Raw genomic sequence first — 26,364 nt, 5'->3', positions numbered from 1 at the left:
ATTATGAATTCTAAATAAGCCTACAATCGATGATTTCAAAGAGAACTAACCTATAGTTTGGATGAATACAACATGACCAAAGCTTTTCCACGTCTGTTTAATTATATGACTAGACCAAATAGGATACATTTGTAAACTAGCTGCTGACCACTTTGTGTTGGTCAAAAGGGCGTTTTCTGCCCAAACTCTGCACTCTCACTTAACACTCGCTAGTTAAAATCATGGGTGCTCATCAGCAACCGCGCAAAATGACCTCATAGTCCTACATCAAAACATAGCCAACCAATACAAACAAAAACACAGCTGGAGTTACTATGCAAACAAAAGAGGATCTGAAGCTCTGATGATGACAGCAGGGATCTGAAGCAATCCAACACCGGGACATGTACTAAAAAGCCATGATAACACTCATTAATTTTTATTATAATCACACTAAAAAGCCACATGTGAGAAAATAGCATGTGCAGCTCTGATCACACTGAAACACTTACACACCCATGTCACCAAACACCCACAGCAGCTAATTCTCATGACACAGTCCCCTTTTCTGGCTTTGAACTGTGGGTGGTGCAGGCATTACCGCACAGCAGTACAGTAGGATGGGTGAACTGTACATCAGTCCTATACACCAACACATGTTTTTAATGACAGAGGCTATTTCAGCTGAAGCCTGTGAAAAAGGGAGAAAATGAGGAATGCAAAAGAAGCAATTCTGTCGCAAGAACAATATCAGCAGCATCCAAGGAAAACGCTGTTCAAAGGGATGTTTTGATTCCATTCAATCCAGATCATTAAAGCAAGGCTTCAAGCTCCGTGACCTGTTTCCTGGCATCAAAAAATAATCAAAATGGGGGCCAGAGGTAAAAAGAACAAGGCTCTTTTTAATCAATACTTCCAGTGTGACTCATATAGTGGACATCTTTTCACAAAGGACAAAAACTGGAGCATCAAAAACTTAATTTCCTGTTTTCTGGGCAATGGTTATGCAAGAATTGATACTTTTGCATCACTGTGAGGGAAAACTATGAAGTAAGCCGCTGTCTTTTTAAAATCAGAAGGTTGACCTTGATGTGGGCAGGGAGACGAAGGCTAGTGCTTAAAAACAAAACAAACAAAAAAAAAACAGCTGCAGCATGATAAACTAAACCATTTTTGCACCAAAAGCTGTTCCTGCATTGTCTGCATTTCTGTTTCCCTGATTCAGTCAGTGCATTACACCTTTAACAGTGACTTCACAGTGACAATGGCCTAGGTCAAGAGGGTGACTTAGGCCACTTTATTTCTGGCCTAAGTCAAAGTTTCAGAATATTTAAGATAAAATGTGTGACTTGGGCAATAAAACAAGCTTTCATGATTTTTCTTTTTCAAGAAGAAACAGAATCTTTAATGCAGACAGACAAAGCTGTAAACATGATTCTTGATTCAGTTTCTACTGGTGAGTGATTTGGTTCACTGTCACAAAGACTAGGGTGCGACAAAGTGCTACAAGTTATTTGGCTGCAGGTGCCGCCATTAAGTGCAAGATATTTTTTATTCTTTTTGTAGAATAATGCAGCCAACTAACCACAATAAGTTGCTGCAACAAAATAGCCTAACCTCCAACAACATACAGTTATTAGTGCTGAAAATTCAACAAGAGCTGGGTCTGAGACCTTCTGACTCATTATACCCCTGAGGACAAAGAGAAGAAGGGTCAGCTTAAGTGCTCAAGTGTTCCCTGAACAGATGAGTTTTCAGACATCTCTTAAAAGTAGAAAGGGACTCTGTGAATCGTATGGAGTTAGATAATTCATTCCACCATTTGGGCACAACAGAGGAGAAGAGTCTGGCTGGAGATTTAGAGCAGCGCTGGGCTGGGAGCACCAGGCGTCTTTCACAAGCAGAGCGTAGTGGGCAAGAAGGAGTGTGGACCTGGATGAGGGACCCCAGGTAGTAAGGAGCTGTTCCTGTCAGTGTTTTGTAAGCCAGAAGAAGAGCTTTGAATTTGATTCAAGATGCCACTGGAAGCCAGTGAAGAGAGATTAACAGTGGGGTGACGTGTGCTGTGCAGTTATAAAAATTGAAGAAATGTTTTTGCTTTTTGGTAGATGTATGAGTATGTCTACTAGACAGAAGACCTGGAGAAGTGAGAAAAGAGACCATTTGATTTTCCTGACATTTGTTCAATTTAACTCAGGGTAATTTCACTTTAGAGTTTGCACTATGGATTAAGAGGGCAGTTTAAGCCAGGTTGCCTAAGTCACACTAGAATGTTAGAAATTCTCATAAGTCACTTTATTCTTTAATGTTATAGGATTGACACAATGTTCTATGCATGTCAGCAGTCATCCACTGGTAAGGCCTTTTCGATTGAAATGATCAATAAATATGACATGTTCAGTATTTCGTGAAGTTTTTTTTGTTTTCTCAAAAAGCATTGCAAGTTCACATATTGAGAATAAACATGTTAAACTGAAAAGCCTCATTCCTTTTCTGGCACTCCTCTAACTTCACCAGCTCTGCAGTTATGTCCTGGAGATATCTCCCTCCATGGCAGTATCTCAGCTGGTGCCAGACCTCACAGACTGCATCCATCCTTAAACACTTAAGAGAACAGCCCATCTCAGAGATGCTACACCTTAGGTGTCCAAACAAGAATGCAAGATCTGCTTTTTCTTCAGAGTATCAATCATGACTTATTGGGAAAGGATGCGGCCAAACTCTGAGGTCAGCGATTCAAGGACCGACTGCTCTTCTCTGAGCCAGCACTCACTGGAGAGCTGAGTAACTCCTCCCTGTAAAAACTGACAGATGATCAATCTGACATCAAGGGAAAGCAAATGTTGAAATGCAGGCTGTGATTGAGCATCAAGGTGAAAAAACACAGTTTTAAGAGGTGTTGAAACACAGATATGATGATGTCGTTTGTGTATCTAATAGACTGCACTGGAATGAGCGAGTGAACAAGCAGGGTCCTGCCACACCGTGCGAATGGTTTCAGTTAGAAACGACTGGTGCAAGCTACCACCGAGAAGAAAGCTAACCACAAAACAAAAGCATATTTATTTTATGACCAACTTTAAGATTTACAGGCCCTTATGTGGAATGAATGACTGACTCTGAGAAAGATTTACTGTCAGGGCAGTCTATGTTTAATGTATGCCACAACAGTGAGACGGGATCAACCTCTTTAGCCACACAGGTGTGGCATCCAACAACATTTCACTCTTTATTCTCTAAACTGCATGTAAAACCTAAACGCAGTGACTTTTAGCAACCTCAGGGGTGAGCCATCTGCTAATACTTGAGAGACAAAGGTCCTTTTTGTCATTGTTTAATTCATATTTTCCATCGTTTTAAAAGAAATGCCTGCATTAGCTGTTTCAGCACTAATGGAGAGCAGATGATGGATGGCGGGGAGTTTTACTCTCCCTTAAAACTTTTTTAAACAGGCAGGATGGTTGAAGGGTGGGATGGGGGAAGAAGTAGACTACATAAAGTAACACATTCATCTGCCCAGTTATATCACATTGTTGTACTGTTGGCCAGAAATCCACTCAGGAGGACGATAAGGGCGGGTTGTCTTATTTTGAAAGAGTCTTACGTAAGGCAATAGTCACGTTTATTGAGCAATGACAGTATCATACTTGTGCATCAGTTCTGCATTAGTGCCACTAGTTTCATTAATAGTCTGTTAAATCTGAAAGATTCTTTTAGGCCTCCTAAGGTTTCTCCTATTGCTCTAATCTGTTTGGGTCCAATCCGCTCTCAGTGGAATGGTGATTATCAATTACATATTGATGGGAGTTTTATTAGCTCAGTTAGTCTACTAATGATTTTATCATGCCATTCCTTTTTAAACAGTAATGGCTTTAGAGCTACCTGTCATTTAATCGTTGTCATTTTAAACTTTGAGCACAAAACACAGATGACCTCAGTAGCTCAGCTTTAAATGTTAGACACTTCTTTGCCATTTCCTTATGACATAAGATGAATGATTGATGAAATGTACAATAGGAAAGTTAAATACTTCAGCCAATGACATAAATCTCAGTCCAAGCATTATGACATGGGTGATGAGCTATTCCAGCTCTGAGATCAGGCGCTGCAGATTTTCCTTGTCTACATCCAGTGATAGTAGAAAATGGCACCATGGGTTTACAGAAACTGTTGTAAAGTTTTTATGATTTTAAAACACCATTTTCCATTGACAGGTTATGCAAATGATGAGCATGCCATCTGGCCTTTAAAAATGCAGTGAGATAAGCTCCTGAGATATCTCACTGAGCTCACGTCTAGGAGAGGACCCAAACGCATGCATGAAGCAAGGCCTGGAAAAACTGCACCCTAATAAATGTTTGTTAAGCCGGTTGCTGTCTGGTGTGGTTACTACGGATGGATCATATTGTAAGTGTTGACATGTACTACATTTAAAGGATGGGTACTTGAAAATGGTAAAAACTTCAGCCAAAATGTAGTAAATACAGAACTCTAACGCAATAGAGAGACTTCCAGGAATCACAATAAAACAAATGTTCAGTGCTGAACTACTAATTTACATCTATGAGAAAAGGATATACAAAATGTTCCCATGAAACAACTCAACACTGTACATTGAGATGGGATTAATGCCAACATGTAGGATGTATCATATTAACCAGTGCACTTCTGGAAAAAGAAAGAAAGCTCTTTTTAACAATGAAACAATAGTCTCTCAACTTATTTCTTCTATAAAGTTTACTAGCTGCAAATCAGGCACCAGAGGCTTTAGATTATGGCCTTCATATGGAGATGTGGAAAATGGGGATGGAAAGTGAGGCAACCCTTAGATCCAAATTACTCCAGCTTACATAACAGTACTTTCCCCTGCTTCTGAAGAGGAGAGAGTCTCCCTGATGGTCAATAACAAAAGGTTTTACAACATGTTGCTATACCCTGCTGATCTTGTATCGTGATGTAACACTGATCAGAACAATCCAGAGCAGCCCTGGATTCTGTTTAAAGCCACTTTGTTTAAACTCTGTCACCGTACAGGTTGACGGTAGTGCTGTTGGACACAAACCTGGGACATCTCTCCAAGGTTGAGGTATGAGCTTTGCACTGAGAGGAAATCCTCCACTGGGTGGAAACGCTGAATTTCAGAGTCAATGTCACTGAGCTGCTCCAGGTCCGAGGGCTCTGGGGTGTAACCCTGGCCGGGTGGGAATGACACAGCCCACATGTCCACCTGGAAGAGAATAATTGATAATATAAGTCAAAAGGGATGTCTGCGAACTGAATATGATCGATTTAAAATCAACCTGGTGCTTTAACCAACCAAGGGCATCCAGAGACTGCAGTGCATACAAAACTGCCAGGATCCTGCAAAGGGTCTGTAAATACAACCACATCACCCCCTTTCTGAAAACTCTCCACTGGCTCTTTATCTCACTCAGAATTAAGTACAAGGTCTTGTTTTCACAGCAGAAATTAACATTTTTACAGCCTGGTACAATAAAAAGCATTTCCTGTCTGAATTTCTAATTTATCTTAGTTCAGCCAGTCAGAGGAACAACTGATTCAATCATTTGTTTCTGTTCATCCAAGAGTTCATGACAGGCTCATTCAGTGTCTGCATTCAGCAGTTCAGCACAGGCTTTTCAAGACTTTATTAAACCATTTTCAGACATATCTTCACTTATTCATCCTCAGAATCCTGCTCTGATTCTGGCACTTGACTTAAAGCTAGCTATTCAGACTTAAGCCAATTTTCAATCGTACTGAAAAATATTTCTTTTAGGTAGGGATGGGTACCGAATTTGGTACTTTTATAGGTACCGACCAAAATCTGTCTTAAGTACTGATTACTGATTCACATAAAATCAAGGTGATTTTCCATGCTGGACATGAACACAGCATTGCAAGTTTACATATTGAGAATAAATATGTTAATTGAAAAATTTTGAGATTTTATTATTACGCGAATAAATATTTATTACCACATAAACACACACAGAAGAACCAAAAATTAGTCCCCTTGAGTACTGATACCGATTGCTATGTACCAGGCATCAGTACTGTATTGTTTCAAGTGTGAAAGACAACTTTCAAAGGTTTCACACCCTTTTGACAATTTAGAAAGTATTCTTATTGTCTCATTGCTCATGTAGGTCTTATTTGACTTGACTCCAACAATTCCTAAACTGACCTTTTGAAAAATCAAAGGTATGTTAGGAATGTAATCAGATGTTTTATTTTTTTACTTGATGACAACAAATGTTACTATTAAGGGCCTGTGGTGTAGATTTTAGACCAAAGTTAGAGGGTAAATGTTGGTTAAGAGATTACATTCAATACTAAGAAGAAAAATATTCTGTTATTTGCAGCTGCAGATTTTCTGCCTCAGGTTACTAGATCCACATGAAAAGAAGAGCTTGTTAGAACAGGCAGTCATAATTTTATGAAAAAAAGGTGACACAAACAAATAAGTAGCAACTTGATGTGTCCAGGGGGATTCATCTAAGGCCTGGGTGCAGCCTTCAAAACCAAAGACACTTCACTGCCAAAGTCCTGGTGACAAAAGTCATGTGCTTACAACACAATGACCATTCATAATAGTATGCCTCACAATAACAGGAAGTCTCCCTCCAGCCAATAAAAAACCAGAGGATCTCCACTCCCCTGAGTATGGTATCTACCACCTCAATTACAGCGGTACTGTTTGAAAGTCAAGGCAAAGATCATAAATAGAAGAGAGAGACATAAAAAAACTGGCAGCTTGTCCCACGGATGCAGAGCTGTTGGGGTCAGGCTAAATGGAACCGCATGTGAAAGGTAAGTATGTTCCCTCTCGCCTCCCAGCATCCCATCTGACTTCAAACTGGCCTTACAGCTGCCAAAAAGGGCTGTTAAGCAAATCGAAACTGACTATAACAACATTTGGAGCCAGGATGGTGTTGGTGGGTTAACAGCAAAACACAGGATCTCAAATGCACCATCAAAGGAAAGAAAGAATTAAAATATGCTGCTACAATCTCTTTCCTTTAAGTTCCATCATCACATCACCACTGTGAGTGCACTCACGCTGATAGCACAGCTATTCGAAAGATCCAGGAAGCTGGATTTCATAGAAATACAACAGAGGGAATTGTTATGAAAATGTGCTAATAAAATGGATTCAGATCATGCGGCCTTCCATGTGAACTGCATATGGCACTTAACATCTGGTTCATAATCTGAACTGCTTTGAGGAGACAGAGTCTTCTGCCCAGAGGCTGAATCAACTGCCAAGTAGTCATCAAAACATAGATATGTGACCAGTGTTCCTCTGCAAGCTGTTCCTGGGTTACTCAATAAGTTTGTTAACGTAGTTTAAAAGACAAAATATTACATATTGATAGAGGTGAAAGGAATTAAGATCATAACACACACATTTATTGATTTCAAATTGTGTCAAAAGGATGTCTGGAAACTGTATATGCTTCCAATAAATTCTTGACGTACTATGGATTTTATGCAGTTCATGTAAGGTGAGAATGTCGGTCAAATAAGCAGTGAAAGGATCATCTGCTGTAATGCTGCTCTCCATAAAAATTTTGGATATGAAGTGAGGTATTAGGGAACTTGAAAAAAGAGACTCATCATAAGCATGTGTTGTCTGTTAAGGCTTTATGTCAGTCTACCTCACTGTCAGCCCCTCTGGCATTGTCGTCTTCCTCTTCGTCTACTTCTCGCAGGAGCTCAGCCAGACGCTCTTTTTCTGCTTGGGTCAAAAGCACCTGGGCCCCCTCGCCACTCACAAGCTGTTGGATTGGAAAAAAACGTCTAGAAAATCATTTTTTCTTTTACACAGCACTCATCTTCAGTGGTGGCCTAGTGGGCTGAAGATCTGTCTTTTTCTTGAGCCAGAGACAAATATTTTCTTACTAGAAAAACAAACTGTTGACAGACTTGCTGCCTGTCATGCGATACACCCCAGCACTGCATTTGGCCTGACATGAACTTTGACATACCTCAATGTTTCTCTTGACAAAGTCCTTCTGTTTTTTCTTGCCTTTGTAAGCTCCACAGTGGCTGCTTTCAAATTGCTCTTCCCCTCTCTCCTCATGGCCTATTTTAAATGATTCTCTCCAGCTGTCTGGCATCTTGTCACCTGTCAGGTAAAAAACACTTAAGATTCCAAGTGGTCAATACTCTTGTGGAAACACTTTACCAGCTTAGTGAATAAAAAAAAGGTATTTTCAGCCATGTGCTCTTATTCTGTCACCCTATCCACATATATTTCCCAAGAGGATTGATTTCATAAAAACCCACAAGATCTTGATCAGGAAATTGTTCATAATTGGCATAGTGGGTGAACTATTACGCATTCACTCCTGGAAAACTGCTTAATATCTGAGTATGTGCCCTTATGTCAGCACCAGCCTGCTATGAAGAGAAAAGCACAAGTGCTTTTAGTTCAACAAGCTCATGGCGCCATCAAGTGCACAAACAATGCAGTACAGCTACGTTTGAGAGAAGATTGCCAGGCCCACGACGACAATAAAAACACGGGAATAAAGCACACTGCACTCCTCTGATTTTCATTGACTCACATTGCTCCATGTCTTTGCTGCCTCTCATTTGGTCAGAATCGGGAACCTGAGTTTCAAACACTGGCACAAAGTTTTCTTCCTCTTCTGTACCTTAAGGGGGAGACACATTTATAATGTCACACGGTTACCAAATGTAGACTGCTTCTGATTTGAATACAGCTACTTGTACTTACCAGTGGATTCTTCCAGAGCCAGAAACAACCTTGTGTTTAAAGCTTCATGGGCACTTTCAGAATGACCTTCAGGCTTACTTTGCTGCAGAAAAATATTCAGCATAACAAAACGTAAACGAGAAGAATGGCCATTTTCAAATGATACAAGACTTGTTTGAGGAACTGTTAATTTGGTAAGATTGAATAGGTATATGAGTGACAATTAAATCAAAAAAGGTGCGTCAAGCCAAATGCATAATTATCATAAACAACCAGATCAACAGCGTGTGTTAACCCTCTCTGTGGTATATGCCACTAGTATGCCACTTAAATTTTCTCTCGCCTGTTAGCTGATCTACAGTAGCCATTCAGAATAATTCATAGCAGACAGAACATGATTCATCCCAACTTGCACACCATAATACATATACGCAGATTGCCCAACCATAAATGCACAGATTAAAAACAGTTAACTACATAACATCAATACTTTTCAAAGTGTTTCTTCAAGCCATAGGTTTTTATGTTTGAGGATCATATTATACCCATTATTAATAATTGGTTAGGCTGAGGAGGGCTATATGTATTTTATGTCATTGTGATGGTAATGAAATACTATATAAAGGAAACAGCCACACTTTAAAAACACATGAAAGACATACAAGGGGAACATAAAAAAATGTGTGTAGCATTATGATGGCATAATGACATGTCAGTAGCAACTTTTTAAACTTTTGCTGCAGATAAATACATTGACTACCATCAGCTCTTGCCAGAGTCTTGCTTGAAGTTCTTTCCTTTGACGCCTGGCTTCTTTTTCGCGGATGATTCTCTGATTTAATAATTCATCAAGTCGTCTCATTTTCTCAATGGCACTCTGTAGATTATAATCTTCTTTCTCTTCATCAGTTAGATCAGCATAAAGTTGACCTAAAATAAATATATTACACAGTGTCTGTATCTGTATCATCTCAACAGAAAGTGTACAAATCTACATCACATTACTGACCTTTATCATGGTGACCTCTGGCTGATGAGATGATCATAGTATCTTCAGTGTTGCTCTGCATCTACAAGAGATAGGCTATTCTTAAGGGCTGGCAAATCTTTCAGTTATTATGAAATTTTACAAAATCAATTTACTAAGATCCGATTACCTTGACATCAGTGTCATCCTTTGACAAAACAACAAGGGAAAACGGTGTCGTAAGACAAATTCTCTCATTATGAGGCAAAGACACGCTGGACACACGACTACCTGTTTGCTCACTCGATGCAGGTCGGGAAATGTCCTCCAAAGTCCCTCTGAATATTTCCATTCTGTGACCTTTTAATGATGCTAATGGGTATTTAAAGTGACAAATTTAAAGTTGTGGTTCTGTTAAAAATGTGACACAAAACTTGCTAGCTTTTTCCGCCTGTTTTGGTATCTAAGGACGCAAACACTCCCGGATGTTGTAACTATGGAAATGTGCATTTGTTACTCTGGCTGCCGGACGGGAGTGAGGCGGCGGAGCTGATGTTGCAGCCAGCTAGCGTCACTGTTAGCGGGCTAGCCTTTAGGGCGCTAGCTAACTGTTAGATATATTAGCACCGCTCGGCTCGTTTAGTCGTATTATTTTTTGCTACTACAAGACATACAATGTCTATGGTACACCAAATTTATTGGTGATTAATGTCACCAGTTTGACAAAACGAGTGTGGAGGTTTAAAGGGGCCTTGCTTTGTGGTAGGTAACGTTTACCGAATAGCCCTTTTCAGTTTCAGGCTAGCGTAACATTTTGTTGCCTCTAAAGGCTAATAGTGATCATCTTTTACTAAGCCTAAAATGAAATATGTGTTCCGTTGAACACCGTTTTTATCGAGAGATGGTAGCATTGATGCTTTCTTGTTATCGTCAACATTGTATACGAAATAAAGTCGCTGGTGTTTTGGCCTTTTTCCCTTTCACGTTCCAAAGCTTAGCTATCAAAGCTAATTAGAAAGCATCGCAGCGGGTGTGTAACACAGTAGTAAGCCTCTGAAACGCAACCATTTAGCAGTCATAATGGTACATTATATGTCAAATATAATTATCCAACGTCATTGCATTTCTAGACATATGTTATTATTAGCAGGTGTAAAGGCGAGTAGTTATTGGGATGTGATAACTGCGAGCTTTTGTTATTCCTATCCTGATCTCAGTCTTGTCATTTTACCCACTGTCTGTCCCACGATCACGCCCATTTCTCTGGCAGCTGTCCAGGCTCTGCAGAGTACCTGCGCCAGGCAGGTGTTAGCATATGGTCAAGGCTTCGGGCAATTACTGTTTGAGCATGATTCGTGATGATTTTGAATGAAAATGCATGATATATATATATATATTTTTTCAATCTTGACAGGTTGGGTTGACTCGATAGGGGAAGATGTGCAATGGAATGATAGAGTCAACATCAAATGCCTTTCTGGCCCACACCTCAGCCACTAAAGGGTCCATCCTGTTGTTGTTGATACTGACTGCAGTGTCCACTGGACTGGGGTCAGGTAAGAGACAAGATACACTGTTAAACATTAAAACAATACAAAGCTCTTGAGATTGTGTCCTGTATATATCAAATATTCTTTTAGCTGCTGAAGAAACATCAATCAGTTTCAGCATTAGGAGGATTGGTGAAAGAATATAGTCTTTGTGTCATTGATTTAAATATTAAAACTCAGTGAACCAAACAAATCATCTGATTTCTGACTGTTAACAGTATTTTTCAGCTCATTGAGAAATCTGCAAGTTTTAGATTTATATCAACAATGTTGCTTCTCAAAATGTGACTATTCAGTCATTTATCTGTAGTTTGAGTTAGAAAGTTAAATACTAACAAAGCACAGGTTCTGATACTGTCCTATAGGTGTCAAAACGCTGCCAGTCCACATTAAAACAGCTAGTTAGTTAGCACCAATACCACAGCGCTTCCTTTTGCAGAAAGATTTGTTATGCAAATACGTTGTCGTTCTCACCACATGGCTTCACAGCTGATGTGTAACTCCAAATATTTGTGTTTTAGTTCAAAGTTTCATAGAATTAATTCTTCTTCTGTCTCCTCTTCCCAGGATGTGTGAGGCCATACATGGTCCAGAACAGCTGGGTAAACCTCACAGAAACCAACAGAGGCTTGTTTCCTGTGGGTACTGTACTGCAGTACAGCTGTGACCCTGGTTACCTGCCTGATGGACCCAGCATTCTCACTTGCACAGCTGTGGGACGCTGGACCTCTGACCCTCCCCATTGTATACGCAGCGGTGGTAAGTTATTCTGACCACAACATGCTGAGGCTAAGTTGTGAGCTGTCTCTAAGTTTCGAGTGGCTTGCCTCTTTTTCTCCTCAAATGATTATCAGCGAATTTCGCCAACCAATAAGATTGTCTGTTTATTTTCCACACCAGCGTGCCTCCCCCTCTCCAGACCTGAGAATGGAGGATACACCTGCCACCCAACCCCTTGTCGAATGTTTGCACACGGTACTGTGATTGAGTTCTTCTGCGATGAAGGCTTCATTCTCACTGGGGACTATTACTACCTGACCTGTCAGGATGGACAGTGGGACGGCCCCATGCAGATCAGCTGTGTGAGCCAAGGTGGGTCAACCTCAAACTTTCATAAAACTGCTGTTTTTATCTTAAAGGCTATGGCTTAGTGATTTAGTCTTTGAAATAGCCAGACATACTATCTTACTTTTTACAGTGTGTTACTTGGTGCAGATCTTTAAAGCTACTTAAAAATAAGGTTTTATGTTAAAACACATTTATTTATTTTTATTACACACAACTGTCAAAGTAATTTTTACAAACCTTTAACGTAATTGTTTGTTTCCAGCTTTTCTGCCCACCAACATCTAAAAAGACTGACGGCAATTCATAACATATGGATACAGAGTGTAGCTATGTGATATAGTACAAAAATAAGTAAATAAAGATAAACATCAACAAAGACTGTGCAACAAAAATGTATATTTATTTAGCACTGTACAGATATGACCTGTAATTTTGAATGTTGTCTCTGTTTTCCAGGTTGTATACGGCCCTCTACAGTCCAGCATGGCACAACCAACTTGACCGACACAAATAGAAACTTGTTCCCTGTGGGTACCGTCCTGCAGTACAGCTGTGACCCAGGTTACCTGCCGGATGGACCCAGTATTCTCACCTGCACTTCACTGGGACACTGGTCCTCTGAACCTCCTCTCTGTGTACACAGTGATGGTAAAGACAAACCCTACGAGGCTTTTGTTTTCTTAACTCTGCATTCAAGGAACATAAATCATCAATACACCTTAGACCTTTACTATGAAACAAATTTAGCATACCAATATTTTTTGATAGCTTTATATCTGTAACCCAAAAGTGAAAATACTTTAGGCCATCAAGTCAATAAACACCACTGGACTCCATGAGGGCATTAAAACAAAAATGATGGTGTGCAGCATAGAGCCAGTGCTGCACAAAAACAGATCCGCAATCAATAGAGCCACATATTTTAGACAAATGTTAGACAGGTACAACTCTGTGAATTACTCTATCGAGGCTAACAGCAAAACTGTGATATGGGCAGCTATGTCATCCTTATCCTGATGTGTCGAGGCTCTAACATTAGCACTAAAAAAATGCAAAATTAGTATTTTTAGTGATAAAGCAGTGCCAGTATCAAAACTGTTTTTAATAAAAACCTTATAAAAAATGTACAGTAACCGTATGTTTATTATCTATTCAGTCAATAAACTGAAATTTCTTGCTTCTCTTTCTCAGGATGTATACGACCCTCCACGGTGCAGCATGGCTCGACTAATCTCACAGAAACCAACAGGAGCTCATTCCCTGTGGGCACAGTGTTGGAGTACCGCTGTGACCCAGGCTACCTGCCAGATGGGCCGAACATCCTGACTTGCACCACACTGGGACACTGGTCATCCCAGCCTCCTCGCTGTGTACGCAGTGACGGTAAAAACAAGACTGTCTACTATCTGAGTGTTAAATTTTGGTTTATAATGAGTTTTCAGTCTTTTGTAGCTCTCAGTGATGGCTGTTCGTGTGAAACAACACATCCTACTGCTGATGATGATTGCTTTCCTTCTTTTCCAATGACAGTGTGCCAGTCTCCATATCAGCCTGAGAACGGAGGCTACACCTGCCATCCCTCTGCATGTGGAAGACTTTCTCACGGCACTGTGATTGAGTATTTCTGTGATGAAGGTTATATTCTGAAAGGAGATTATAAATACTTGACCTGTCAGTATGGAGAATGGGACAGCCAAATGAAGCTAAGCTGCATCATGGAGCAAGGTAAGAGGGAATGATAACATAAGTATTCTATGAGAGAATAATTACAGGAAGTTCTGTCTGAAAGCGTGATTATTTGTTTCCCCACAGGCCGTGATCCAACTCTACCGCTGGGGATGCCCGCCTTGTCCATAGTGGCATCCACAGCCAGCTCCGTGGCTCTGATCCTGCTGCTGGTGGTACTGTTTGTTCTTCTGCAGCCCAAGCTAAAGTCTCTCCACCGGTAAATCTGCTTTTAATCACATCACTTAGCTTTAAATTTATATCTATCAATCAGTCAGTCAATCAGCTTTTAATTGTAAAGACCATTACAGCACACAAAGTGACCAAAGTGCTTTCCATCAAAATCAACATCAGTTCCAAACAATTCAAATTAAATATAACAATACAATACAAATATAATGGCAAGATATCCCTCTGCATTATTGTGTGTAGCCAGTCTGAATAAGTAGGTTTTGAGCCTGGATTAAAAAAGCCAAAAGTCCGTAATGGTGCACATTTCAGGTAGCAGCTTATTCCAGAGTCTGGGCCTAGCAACCGAGAAGGCCTAATCACCCCAATTAGAGTTAAAGTTAGATCTTTGGGCCTGTGTCCACATAGCTTTCTGTTCAGGCTGGGAAACACTGGAAGGATGCTGGGTAGTGTTTGGAAGAAGTGCTTGTGCCCCTGGGCTAACACATGTCACCACAAATGCTTTCTTCTGATCAGGAAACAGATTTAGTTAGAGCTGTTGTAGACACAGGCTTATTTACATAAAAACACATTGAGCACACTTATGGAGACTAAATCGTGACAGATGTTAACTTCTCTTTACTCATCCAGACGTGATCAGGGCGTGACTGGCCAGCCTGTCTCCATCATGGTGGAAGGAGTCCAGGTAAATCTGCCCTCGTATGAAGAGGCTGTGAGCAGCGGCAGAGCTTCAGCCTCGGCTCACAGCTCTGAGTCTCGAGTCCAGATCGTGCTGTCTGAGGGTCAGCATGCTACAGCGCCAGAGGCTGGCCCCTCTCGGCCCTCCTCCCTCAAACAGCAGCAGTCAGAGATGGCAGTGGTTCACCCTGTACCACCCTCCTCTTCTTCACCATCACCCTCCCCGTCATCTTCTACCTGGGTCCTGGAGCATGTAGGTGCAGCTGCTCCTTCAACATCATCACTGAGAAGGACATCTCCAGGCAGTGACCAACACAGCTTGTCTTTGGACTCTGAGATGGACTACTCTGATGGTAACACCCTCTTCAGATTTCATTTAACTCATTGGAATCCCCACTTTGCTCTGACCTCTGTTTTTATCTGCTGTTTATAGATATGCCATTACTGAAGGAGGCCTGAAAAACGCTTCAGCCTTTGGACTTTACAGAGGGAGCCAGCATTTCTCAAGATCTGTACTGGTGAGCAGGGTGCCTCATGAGGGTTTGACAACACAGCTGTCAACACAGACGAGTCCAACATGAGAGGCTTTGTGTGGAGCTGTGAGTTCCTTAGGAAAAAATCCTCTGAACATCCCAAAGGAGAGAAGAGATTCACATGTACATACATGCTTACATCTTTTTATAGGAATTCCTACACTCTGTATGTACGTCTTATGTCGGGAGCTGGGTTTGAATTGTTGAGCAAATACAGAAAAGAACGGGCATCACTAAAAGAGTTTGAAAGAATTGCTGAGGAACTGAATGGGCAAAGCTACAAACTCGTTTTGGGAGCTAATAATCTCACCAGTGTCTTGGAAACGTACCTTTCATAAACCACATATCACACCATTAGACACAAACATTTCTGTGATGATGAATCATTATTTAAGTTTTTTAATCATGACTCACATCATTCCACGGCCACTGTGCAGTTATTGGCTTGTTATCCATGAGATTATTGAATATTCCATGGTTTCCTTGTTGGATTGTGGGTAAACCTATTTTTTTAAACCATTTGTCCACGCCTGTATTCACCACATCATCCTTTCTTCAAGTCAAGATTTATGGTCTTCATCTTCACACATGCTCCCAATGGCCTTAGCTTTCCACTTCTATGCACAAGTATCAGTATTGGACTTAAGGAGTTTTAAAAATGAATGTCAGTTAAATGCCTCCACTGCTTGGTGATGTTATGTGTGGCTTTGTCTGACACATCACTTGTACAACAGAAAATATTGTTCTCTTAATTTATGCAGGCTGCTTGGAGACTGCTGTTTTCAGTCTTTACAGGAAATTGTGTAACTAATTTATTTGTGTCCAGAACGCTGTTGATCAGCCATGGCTTCTTTTGACGCTTCCACAGCTCTTGGAGGGAAAAAAGTCTTTTTATTTTGTGGCTTTAGTTCTGATCTTTCTGCAGGCACGTTATTTGTGTCACTGTAAACGTGAATGGTTAGGGACAACCCTAAAATGAATAAGTGTACAGATGTGTGTAATGTCGGTGTTCACTTATTGACTGTCCATTGAATTCACTTTTGGACTAAGGAATGATTTTTTTCTTTGTAAAGATGTTTCATAAATGTATGTAAAAAGTTCTTATTTAAGTTTACTCTGTATATACCATCTGACCATTTTGATTAAATATTATTTCGGGTGTTCAGTTTGCCTATATTCTTCTTTTTTTAGCAGACTGCTTTTCATATTTAAACTTAAACTTTAAAACTATTTTTCTCTTTTTCCATCACAAACCCTTTTCCCTCTGATTGGCCAGCCCTCCGGAGGCCTTTTGGGGGCAAAGCCTTGTTGTTTGAGGCTCACCCCCACAATGTATCAGGATTTCAGCAAGTCTCACGAAGATCTTGTGCTATTTTTTAGAATGAACCGTTGTCAGCACTTGCTGACAGATTCAGCGATTTCAGCAACATCTAAACATTTAGCAATTTAAAAATCGGGACATCCAGTATTGGTACTTGATGTCAATGTTTAAAATATGGAAAAGCACATACCCTTTCTTTAACAAAAGGTTAAAAATTTAAACGAAAAAAAAAGCTTACCTTATCAAATGGCGAGTGATGATAGTTGAAGCTCTATTAAGGAGTTTTTAGTTTGTTGCTAGACAGGAGAAAGTAATGATGATACAGAATAACCTTCGCCAAGGAGGTTATGTTTTTGGGAGAGTTTGTCTGTTTGTCTGTGAACAACATAACTCAAAAAGTAACAAACAGATCTTGATGAAATTTTCAGGAAATGTTCAAAATGGGATAAAGAAGAAGTGATTAAATTTTGGAGGTGATCTGGATCACCATCTGGATCCAGATTTTTTTTAAAGGATTCTTTATTATTGTGAGATAGGGCTGTTTTCACCATGTGTATATAACTCCACCATAAAACATTGGATTGCTTTGCAAAATGAAACAAGACAGGGTCACCATAATTTCTGACAGATTTAAAAGTATGATCCAGATCCTGCCAATATTCTGGATACTAAGATCTGGAATATGAAATATGTACTGGGTCATCATCATTTTCAACACTGTCAGGCAACAAATTATTGTACAAACCTGCAACTAACACCAAATTGTAGCAGACAGTCTGCTGAAAGGGAGTATAACATTAAAGTAGGACTAAAGCGTTGGTGACAATCACAATATGCTTGGTGGAGGTTTGTGCTCTCTGACTGCTTTTCTAGTTTTAGCCTTACAATGCAAAAAAAAAAAAAACTGAAAAGATTACGCTCACTTGGATGGTATGCTTGACTGTTAAAAGAAAATAGTATAAGCATTAAAGAAACATGCGCAACATAGAGAGGGTCAAATCACCAAAAAAAAAAAAACACATTTTCAACAGGGGGCGCCAAAAATAGTGAAATCTAAAAGTTCCTTACAGAAGCTTTAACAGGATCAGAAAATAAAAAGGAGAGTGAACTTTAAAGTCAGTATAGGAGCATAAAGGTTAACAAGAACAAGAACAATTACAATGAGAAGTTGACAGGTCAATATTTTCTTGTGTCTATGAAATCATTTATTTTTACATTAAATTGTACTTGAACAGCTTCATTCAGAAAATTAATGGAATTATTCATTCATTCATCATTCATATTTTGAATACAAAAATATAAATACAAAATGTCATTTAAAATCATGAACTTGCTGCTTTAACTTTAACACTATCTGTACTTAACATTGTGTAGGTTGATTTAGTTAACAGTTAGTATTACTGTTACACAATCTCTAGTAATGTTTCCTGAAGAATCTTAGACCTGAGTGAAGAGTCTAATCCCTCAATCATCATCCATGAAGAATATGCAGATGATAAAATGACAATGAGCTGAGAGCAGCTACCTCATTGGTGAGTATGATTCAGCTCCGCTTTGTTTTCTTCTCTGCAGTGAGGTTGACTGCTGTGAGGCTGTCGCCCCTCTTCTGTTAAATAACACCTTCCTTGGGTATATTTTTTTCTGTGTAAGAAGAAGAACAGTTGCATTGGACTTTCTTTAATCTAAATTTAAAGGAGCAAAAATATTGTGGAGAGAGTGCATGTGCTCACCCCCCCTCACAGCCTATCTCTACACAAACACACATGCAGCTGTGACATTTACCCTGGGCTGGTGGCTTGAATCTTCGGTAACATCTGAAGCACAGCGTCAACAGAAGGCCCTCAGTGACCTGGGACCCGAAGTAAATCAGAGGGAAGAGAAAGAAAGCTCCAATGGCCTGCAGGGAAAAGGTCACCTTTAAGATGGCAAAGCACAGCTGGATGTTTTGACATCCTGTTTCCATGGCGATGGTCCTGCATAATCTGAAAGGGAAATTAAAAATTAGTATTTTTGATGATGCTGACAGCTGAAGCACAGCTTTGCAATGGGCACTCATGCATCCCACTACCTGATTCTCCTTTTTAAAGCAATGGACAAGGTGAACATGATGAGAAGTCCCTGTTGTTTCTACATGGTTTCCTTTTTACATGGTTTCCTTTTTACACGTGTGGAGGCAGAAACGAACTTGTTCACAGACAATGGTTTTGAGCTTATCCAGTGATTCCTATTGTAGAGTCATATCCACTTTTAAAGCAGTGCAACCTAAAGGTCAGCTGATCACACAAGTCCAGTACTGGTTTGTCTACCATGTCCCTTTTGTTCAGATTTCTACAGATTCTTTAAATCTTTTTATGATATCCTGTACTGTAGATGTCGAAATCCATAAATTCTTTGTAAATTTTCACCAAGGAACATTTTCTAAAATTGTTGAACTATTTGCTCAAACAGTCTCTTGCCAAGTGGTCAGCCTCTCTGAAATGTCCTATTAAACCCAGTCACGTTCCTGACCTGGTACAAATTAACCTTGGTAGTTGGGTGAGGTTTTTACAGTAGTTTTTGAAATTGAGCATCTATTTCAGTGCTGTTTCAAATTTTTCTAAAGTGTTACTGTCTTCAAATTTTGGCTTAGTATAAATATTTTTATATAACAATCAAATGTTTCAGTTACAGCATTCAACATGTCCTTTTGCACTACAATCAATGGGACTTATGGTTTAAATATTTTGCAAACCATTAAAATCTATTTTTAGTGGACATTTTACACTGCCTCCTTAGTTTTTTTCTCCTTTTTTGGAATTAAGGATGTAGTAAGAGCATAAATACAATGTTTAAATACAAGTATGTGACATTTTACATTTTAAGGCAAACTTGTTATAGCACCGGTTGTGATATAATATATGTGATATAAAAAGTAAAAGTACTTGACACAGGGTGGTAACAGGCAGAAAAAAAGGCTTAAAAATCCTGTTATACTGGATTTTCATCCGATATTCAGAATTGAGTGTAGGTCAAGATTTATTAATTTTCCTGATACATAAATCCACACTAATACTTAACTGCGTTAATTCAGGCTACATGAACCACGTTATGAATTAGATTGAGAAAACAAGTGACAGCTCACTACCTTTGCTTGAACTATTTAGATGCCATATTACTATGGGCGTCGTCTACCTCACAAGACAACGCACTCCGGTCGGTCTGAACCTTGATGGCCACCACTGGATTAAAGGATGATTCATTAAAATAAAGAACAATCTGGTACAACTTGATTTGATTTGATTCAGTTCAGTTGGGTGTAAATTAATAATGAAATCCCTTGTTATTTTTTACTTTGTATAACTAAGTTAAAAATTAAACACAGTTTGTTTTTCAAAACGGCATGCTTGTGTTTATTACTTTTCTGAGCAACAACAGGGCCGAATTAAATGAACAGTTTTCCCACTTGTGGAGTAATGTGAAAGTTGACAGGAACCTTGTTTCTGTTGCCCAGCCTTTATAGACTTTGTAATAGCCCTCTGAGCTGTTAAAACAAAGTATTTCTCAGAGACATAATTCAGAGCCAGTTTTTCAATCAAATTAAATGAAAAAAAATCCCTGTACAACAAAGTTCACTGTATTACATTTGACAGCGGAGCTATTACCTTGTTAAAGTGAGCTAACAAATGCTACGATAGGACATATACGCTAATGTTACTTTGGTGAAGGATAAAAGATCAACATTCGAGTTATGCAGATCTGAAGATGCTGAGCACAGTTTGAGGAAGTAACAGAAAAATCAGTCAGTAACCAGGCCATCAACAGGCGGCCAACTCAAACATGGGTTATATGAAGGGTGCGCCCACTCACTTGTGACTTTGTTTGCATAACAAGGACAAAATGTATCCCATCGTGAAGCCAATTAGGGGCATCAACCCCGCCACGGCAATAATATCGGGTGTGAGGATCAACATCAGGACATCTTTGATGGCATATCCAGACAGAGCAGACACTATGATGGAGCAGATCACCAACAAGGTCAGACCACCCTGTCAGGAAAGTGAAGAGATACACATTACTCTCTATCTCTGATTTTAGGTCAATCTCAGGATCAGAAACAAAAAAACTTCTCTCTGCTCATCTCCTGAATGCATCAAAGGATGGTGGCTTTCTCAAAAGCTTTTCTCTGGGGGTCAAAGTTATTTACGTGTCAATGGCTTTGCCACACAATCATAACCTACTGGAACACTTTCTGCTAGAGGCCACAATCAAAATTTCTGTTGAAAGAAAGCTTAGAGCAGATTTCAGGAGACTCACATTTTTGATGATTGGTGTGTACTTGGGTTTGTAGTGATTCACAGCGATGCCAATGGCACAAGGAACCAGTGTGAACACGAGGGCAGTGATGATGCCAAGGTAGGGCACAGCATTTTTCAGACTGGGGAAGCCTTGGCAGTAGATAAAAAGCAGCAGAGGCATCATACCCAGGGCTGCCACACTGGAGAACGTGGTCATCACAATGCTAAGAACAAGAGAGGAAACATGTTAGTTATGCATGATGAAGTTCAAATGTCTGGAATGATGCATGTTAAAAATCTCTGGGAACCAAGACAGATTCAATCTCACTAAAAGACATGGATCAATGCATGGATATGGGTTTACCTGAGGTTCATGTCCCCCTCTACAGCCAGGGAAAGAATATTTGATAGTGTCCCCCCCGGGCAGCAGCCACAGATGAGTACAGTCACAGCTTTGAAGGATTCCATCTGTAGCACTTTGGCTAAACAGAAAGCGGTTAGGGGCATGATGCCAAACTGGGCCAGCAGGGCGATGGCTACACCTTTTGGTTTAAGGCAGTGGGCCTTTATTTTGGACATTTCCATGGTACAGCCTAGAGATATCATGGTAATGAAGAGGATGACCATGGTCAGGATGTTGATGATGCTGTTCAGCATTGGGGGGATGCTCAGGAGAGCTAAGCCTCCATTGTCTGTGGTGTTTGACACATTGTAGATGTGAGTGAGTCCATCGTACACTTCTGTTACATTCATGACGACACTCAGTCCAACGGTGTGTGTTCGATGTGCCACAGTTTTCACCTGTCACACAAAAGCAGATACATTCAAAGGAATAATTGATAATAATAATAAAAATAGGATAATCTTGCCATAATTGTCCCAATTGTGTGTGAGAAAAACTGGTAGCATTTGGCACATTGCAAATGATATAAGCCATAGCGCCTTAAAATCGCTCTAGTTAATTACTGTGCTGAACATTTCTGTTATTAGTTAATTTTCCAGATTCTCCAGTACAATCCCATCTGGACTGAAAGTAGGGTGTGATTTGGAGTCTGTCTACTTGTGACTGAATAGTCACTTCCTGGAAACCAAGACTGTAACAAACCAAATGCTATAGATTGTATAAGTTATTGTCTTAGTTTCTGTGGTGTCACTGGTCAGTCACTGAAGAGACTTGAAGCCTTTGAATTTGGATTTGTGCTATATCATCAGTTACGTTATGGAATTTTTTTTTTCTTAGACATTCCCTGGCTCTGACAGAGCTGTAAAACTGGGGATTTTAACTTTGGAACGGAAGGGTTTCTTAGGCTTTTTGAGGCAGCCTCACATGCACACCAGTTTTGCTTGGTGCATACAGAATGTTACCTGAATATGATTACTCCTGGCTTCATTAAAAAAAAAAAGATTTTTATGAAAAAAATGGTGAAAGCAAGGGCTGACAGTTGTGGAAAAAAATGCGACAGCACTGTGGCTTGTTCCTCCTTTGGTACTATGAGGTCTGGTTACATTTTGTGGGTGCCCACATGGGGACCTGTAAAATCTTTTTAAAAGAGATTCTTGACAAAGCGTCTCAACAAAATGTTGAACAAAAAGTCCAGAAGTCCCTTCAGATTGCAGATGTCTGCATCTGTGTCTTCTACTGGCAGCTGCTTAACTTTCATTATTACCACCCGGCATTTGTTGTTACAGCTATGATTCACTCGCTCCATTGAGACCTGCACGGACATTAAGAAACTTCAACGCTGTTGCTTTTCTAGTGGACAATAGACTAAAATGGCAAATTTATAACTTCCTGATCCTAAAATGTAATTAGTGACTAAACCATCAACATATCACTCCATCTCTCACATTTTCAATGTCTATGCTTTTTATAAAAAAAAAAAAAAAAAAAAAAAGATGAGATAGTTTGTGAAAAAGTGTATGTTTTCCAAACAGAACTAAACATTCCCCTTGTTGGGAACTTTTTTTTATGAAAGAAAACCCCAGTGTCCAGGCTCATTGCGATTGGATGAAATGTGTGTTTCATTCATTTTTAAACTTAAGGGGAGTTTGCAGTTCAGGGGGACAAGCTTGAGGAAGATATAACTAGATAAAGTTAAATCAATTAGTCCATTGTTGTTTGGGTAAACATGCTTTAGTTGCTGACGGTAGAATATTGGAAACACTTTTTGTAGTAACACACTCTAGCATGTGGAAGCATCTCACCATGTGTGATCCTTTATAACAGCAGTAGGCCTGTAAAGCATCCCCCATGTGTCCTTGCAGTTTTCTTTGCCAGTACTTGGTTTCTGTTTCTGTCTGAGGATTTTTCTTCAAGTGTTGTCTAATTTTTTGGTTAACAAATGTTATTCAGTAGCTAAAACCAACAATAGTCGGATTATCTGGGCACAGGATCCCCCTGCTTCTTATAATACATCACTGAGTAATGTGCTGTTCACATGGCATCACCAGAACACGATGCAGCTGTGTCTCGGCAATGCTTGAAGCAAAAGACATGACTGCATTGATCACTGCTGGTTGGTCACAATGCTATCAGCTTCTCAGTTTTCAGCCTGTTCAGTTCAGATCACTGATTAAAGAGCAAAGAGACAGAAACAGCTGTTTGTTGCAGCTGCAGATATAGACAGTGTTGATTTATTTAAAATCCTTCCCATGAGAAATTCAAGGCCCACTTATTTTCATTTTCTGTATGTAATATTAACAGAATAGACAGAATGTGAACTTAAGTGTCAGAAATTTTGTCTGTCTTGTTACTGTTTTGATGTTTAATGTAATGTGCTACAACATTCATTTTCAGGCATTCTGAAAATCTGCATATGCTTTACAGAGTACAAATACGTGCCACTGAAATGCTCCCAGACATCTTACTGTGTGTGTTCTGGATTGTTTTTGAGAGTCGGTCAAAGCAAAAGTAAGGAAACAGAGCTGAAAAATATTCACTCTTAAAAAAAAAAAACTTTTTGAATTACAGGAAAGACAGTCAAGATGCAGCAAACATGTTTTTTTTAAATAATTTTTTTTTTAGCATTAATTGCTGCTGATGATTTAATAATAACAAAGGGAGGTTTTATGGATATAAAAAGTAACAAGAGCACTTTCTTACCTTGTTTGGGACAAACTTATGAAGCTTCTCAGTTCCGGCTCACTCACTTGTTTCAGTCTCACTTCACATTCTTGTGTCTGGCTGCTTTTCTCTGCATTTGGACCCCTGTGCCCTCCCTTCCCTGTCACATGGGCTCATGACAACAAGCTAGGTGTAAACAAGGCAGTCCACTCCAGAAGAAATCCCCTAAAACTGTGTCCCCCAAAACTCCTTGCACAACCCTTTCCCCCTGTGTGACTCAGATTTCTTGTGAAACCTACACGTTTTTCAGCCGTTTACTGGAAGTCAGCCCTGCTCCATGGTGAGACAGTTGCACGGTAAAACTTTTTCAGGACACCGTGGGAAAATCTGGTATTGGTGAACTGGATAATGGGGAAAGAATGTAACTGCCTCTGTAACCCCTGAAGAGGCACTTTATTCATTAGGCCTCTCTTGCATGTGTAAACAGACCTTCAATTAAAATTATGCAACCAGGCAGAGGCAGAGGGTGTCGTTTGCCTGGCAGAGTTATCAGTCCTTTCAGAGAGAGGCCATCTTTTTTTCTTTGAGGCTGCTTTGTAAACCACAGCTTTTACTTACAGCTGGAACAATAGATAAGATATTTTACACAAGGCTTGAAGGTTGTTGCTTTAATCCTCAAAGCATGACTGAGATTCTCAGAGCACCTCACGTGTTGGATCCTCTCATGGAAACAACAATAAACTCCAACTTTTGCATTCATTTAAGGCTTCTTGAAAAACGTGGGCTATAAAAAGTATTTCACAGCAAAACAGCTGCTAATCCTTTAGGGTCTATTCCAATCAGCACTTAAAGTTGTATTCACAAAGACAGAGAGAGAAAAAGAAATCAAGGTTGCTGATCCAAACATACAGTGGATGAACTCAGATACAATGGAAATAAAAAGTCCACACATCCCAGTTAAATGCAAGGTTTTTGTGATGTAAAAAAGAGATCTCTATAACCTCTACAACTCAACTGGGGGATAGAAAAAGTAAAAAAATAAAAGTAGTTGCATAAGTTTGCACAGCCTCCTATAACTTGGGATGTGGCTGTGTAATGTGGCATGTTTTCTCACAAAGAAACGCATCCAAGCTCGGCTAATTCAGTGAAAACACGTTTAAAGTCTCCCAAAATCATTTGAGAAAATATGTTATGGCCATAATCCCGAAAGGTATGTTAGGTGCAAAAACAACATTGCTCATCACCAAAATAGCACCATACCTACAGTAAGGCACGGTGGTGGTGGTGGCAGCATGATGCTTTGGGTCTGTTTTTCTTCAGCTTGAGCTGGGGCCTTAGTCAGGGTGATGGGAATTATGAGCAGTTCCAAATAACAACCTGTGTTAGCGTAAAACCTTCAGGTTTCTGCTGAAGAGTTGAAAATAAAGAAGAACTTAATCTTTCAGCATGAAAATGACCCAAAGTATACATCCACGTCAACAAAAGAACAGCCCCACCAGAAGAAGATTAAAGCGTTGCTCAGCCAGGGCCTTGACCTGAATCCATCTGAAAATCTGTGGAGTGATCAGAAAAGGGTCATGCACAGAAGACGCCCTCGCTATCAGATACGTTTGGAGCATTTTTGCAAAGAAGTGTGGCCAAATAGTTTTCTAAAGTAACATGTTAAATGTTGTATGTTATGGTGTAATATGATATCATACCATGTTAACTCAATAATATTTTATTCTAATATATTATGTCATATTATATACTGTCTTATACAAACATATTGTTGTGTTGTGTATCATGCTGTTGTATCATATGGTATAATATGGTATCATATTGTATTGCTGATATTGTGTTGTGTTGGATTGTAGTTTTTTATATCATATTTTACTTTAACATATCGTAACTTCCACACTGTAGACTCCTATTTTAGAAAGTTACCTTGGGCTAAAACACTTGTGACACCTCAGCCTTTACTGAGATGTCCATTTTGATGCTTTGATGTCAAGTCCTCCAATAACAGAGAAGCTGAATTCACCAATTAGTAGTGATGGTGTTCACCCGCTTATGAGAGATGTAAGCTGTGTTTTGACCATGTTTGAAGAGGTTGGTTTTGGCCCTTCAGTCTGGTTTAAGCAGTCATTTGGGATTTGTTTGTGAGTGTTATGATATCACAGTGTGCATGTGAGCTCCTACAGCAATGTATGACATTTCCAATACTTAGCTTTGCCTTGATTTTGATAGAAATATCCAGTTCTTGATTTTAATGTTCATCCTTGTATCTGTTCGTAGGTTTGTAGGCAGTG

The 26,364-nt window shown here is 39.6% G+C and overlaps 3 protein-coding genes across 4 annotated transcripts in view; 1 reads left to right on the top strand and 2 right to left on the bottom strand.

The window, feature by feature from the left end:
• The window catches only part of fsip1 (fibrous sheath interacting protein 1), a 31,689-nt gene extending 21,486 nt beyond the window's left edge, over positions 1-10,203 (bottom strand). Inside the window, exons 1-9 of one of the 2 annotated variants that reach the window (XM_074692728.1) lie at positions 9,963-10,203; positions 9,862-9,879; positions 9,714-9,774; positions 9,465-9,634; positions 8,726-8,807; positions 8,553-8,642; positions 7,971-8,110; positions 7,641-7,760; positions 5,042-5,206 (exon numbers count right to left, since the gene is read on the bottom strand). In XM_074692728.1, coding sequence (XP_074548829.1) covers positions 5,042-5,206; positions 7,641-7,760; positions 7,971-8,110; positions 8,553-8,642; positions 8,726-8,807; positions 9,465-9,634; positions 9,714-9,774 — 828 coding nt within the window. In that variant the 5' untranslated portion in view covers positions 9,862-9,879; positions 9,963-10,203. Of the gene's footprint in view, positions 1-5,041; positions 5,207-7,640; positions 7,761-7,970; positions 8,111-8,552; positions 8,643-8,725; positions 8,808-9,464; positions 9,635-9,713; positions 9,775-9,861 lie in introns of both variants that reach the window. The other variant, XM_074692727.1, reaches the window with a different exon arrangement.
• On the top strand, positions 10,180-16,579 carry LOC141806983 (sushi domain-containing protein 4-like). The gene is made up of 10 exons (XM_074692726.1): positions 10,180-10,433; positions 11,086-11,227; positions 11,789-11,980; positions 12,122-12,313; positions 12,746-12,937; positions 13,481-13,672; positions 13,820-14,014; positions 14,102-14,234; positions 14,834-15,234; positions 15,315-16,579. The coding sequence occupies exons 2-10, from the start codon at positions 11,110-11,112 to the stop codon at positions 15,338-15,340; spliced, it is 1,641 nt and encodes a 546-aa protein (XP_074548827.1). The 5' UTR covers positions 10,180-10,433; positions 11,086-11,109; the 3' UTR covers positions 15,341-16,579.
• Positions 16,580-18,070: 1,491 nt separating this feature from the next.
• On the bottom strand, positions 18,071-24,235 carry LOC141806869 (hepatic sodium/bile acid cotransporter-like). The gene is made up of 6 exons (XM_074692560.1): positions 24,113-24,235; positions 21,374-21,810; positions 21,029-21,233; positions 20,582-20,760; positions 18,518-18,717; positions 18,071-18,376 (listed from the first exon to the last, which is right to left on the bottom strand). The coding sequence occupies exons 2-6, from the start codon at positions 21,760-21,762 to the stop codon at positions 18,345-18,347; spliced, it is 1,005 nt and encodes a 334-aa protein (XP_074548661.1). The 5' UTR covers positions 21,763-21,810; positions 24,113-24,235; the 3' UTR covers positions 18,071-18,344.
• Positions 24,236-26,364: the final 2,129 nt, after the last annotated feature.

Source organism: Halichoeres trimaculatus, unplaced genomic scaffold, assembly GCF_033239565.1.
Source record: "Halichoeres trimaculatus isolate MK-OKI-2021-1 unplaced genomic scaffold, fHalTri1.1 fHalTri1_scaffold_17, whole genome shotgun sequence".
NCBI classification, from domain to species: domain Eukaryota; kingdom Metazoa; phylum Chordata; class Actinopteri; order Labriformes; family Labridae; genus Halichoeres; species Halichoeres trimaculatus.
Note: the sequence above shows the minus strand (reverse complement) of the source record. Positions and strands in the feature narration are given on the sequence as shown.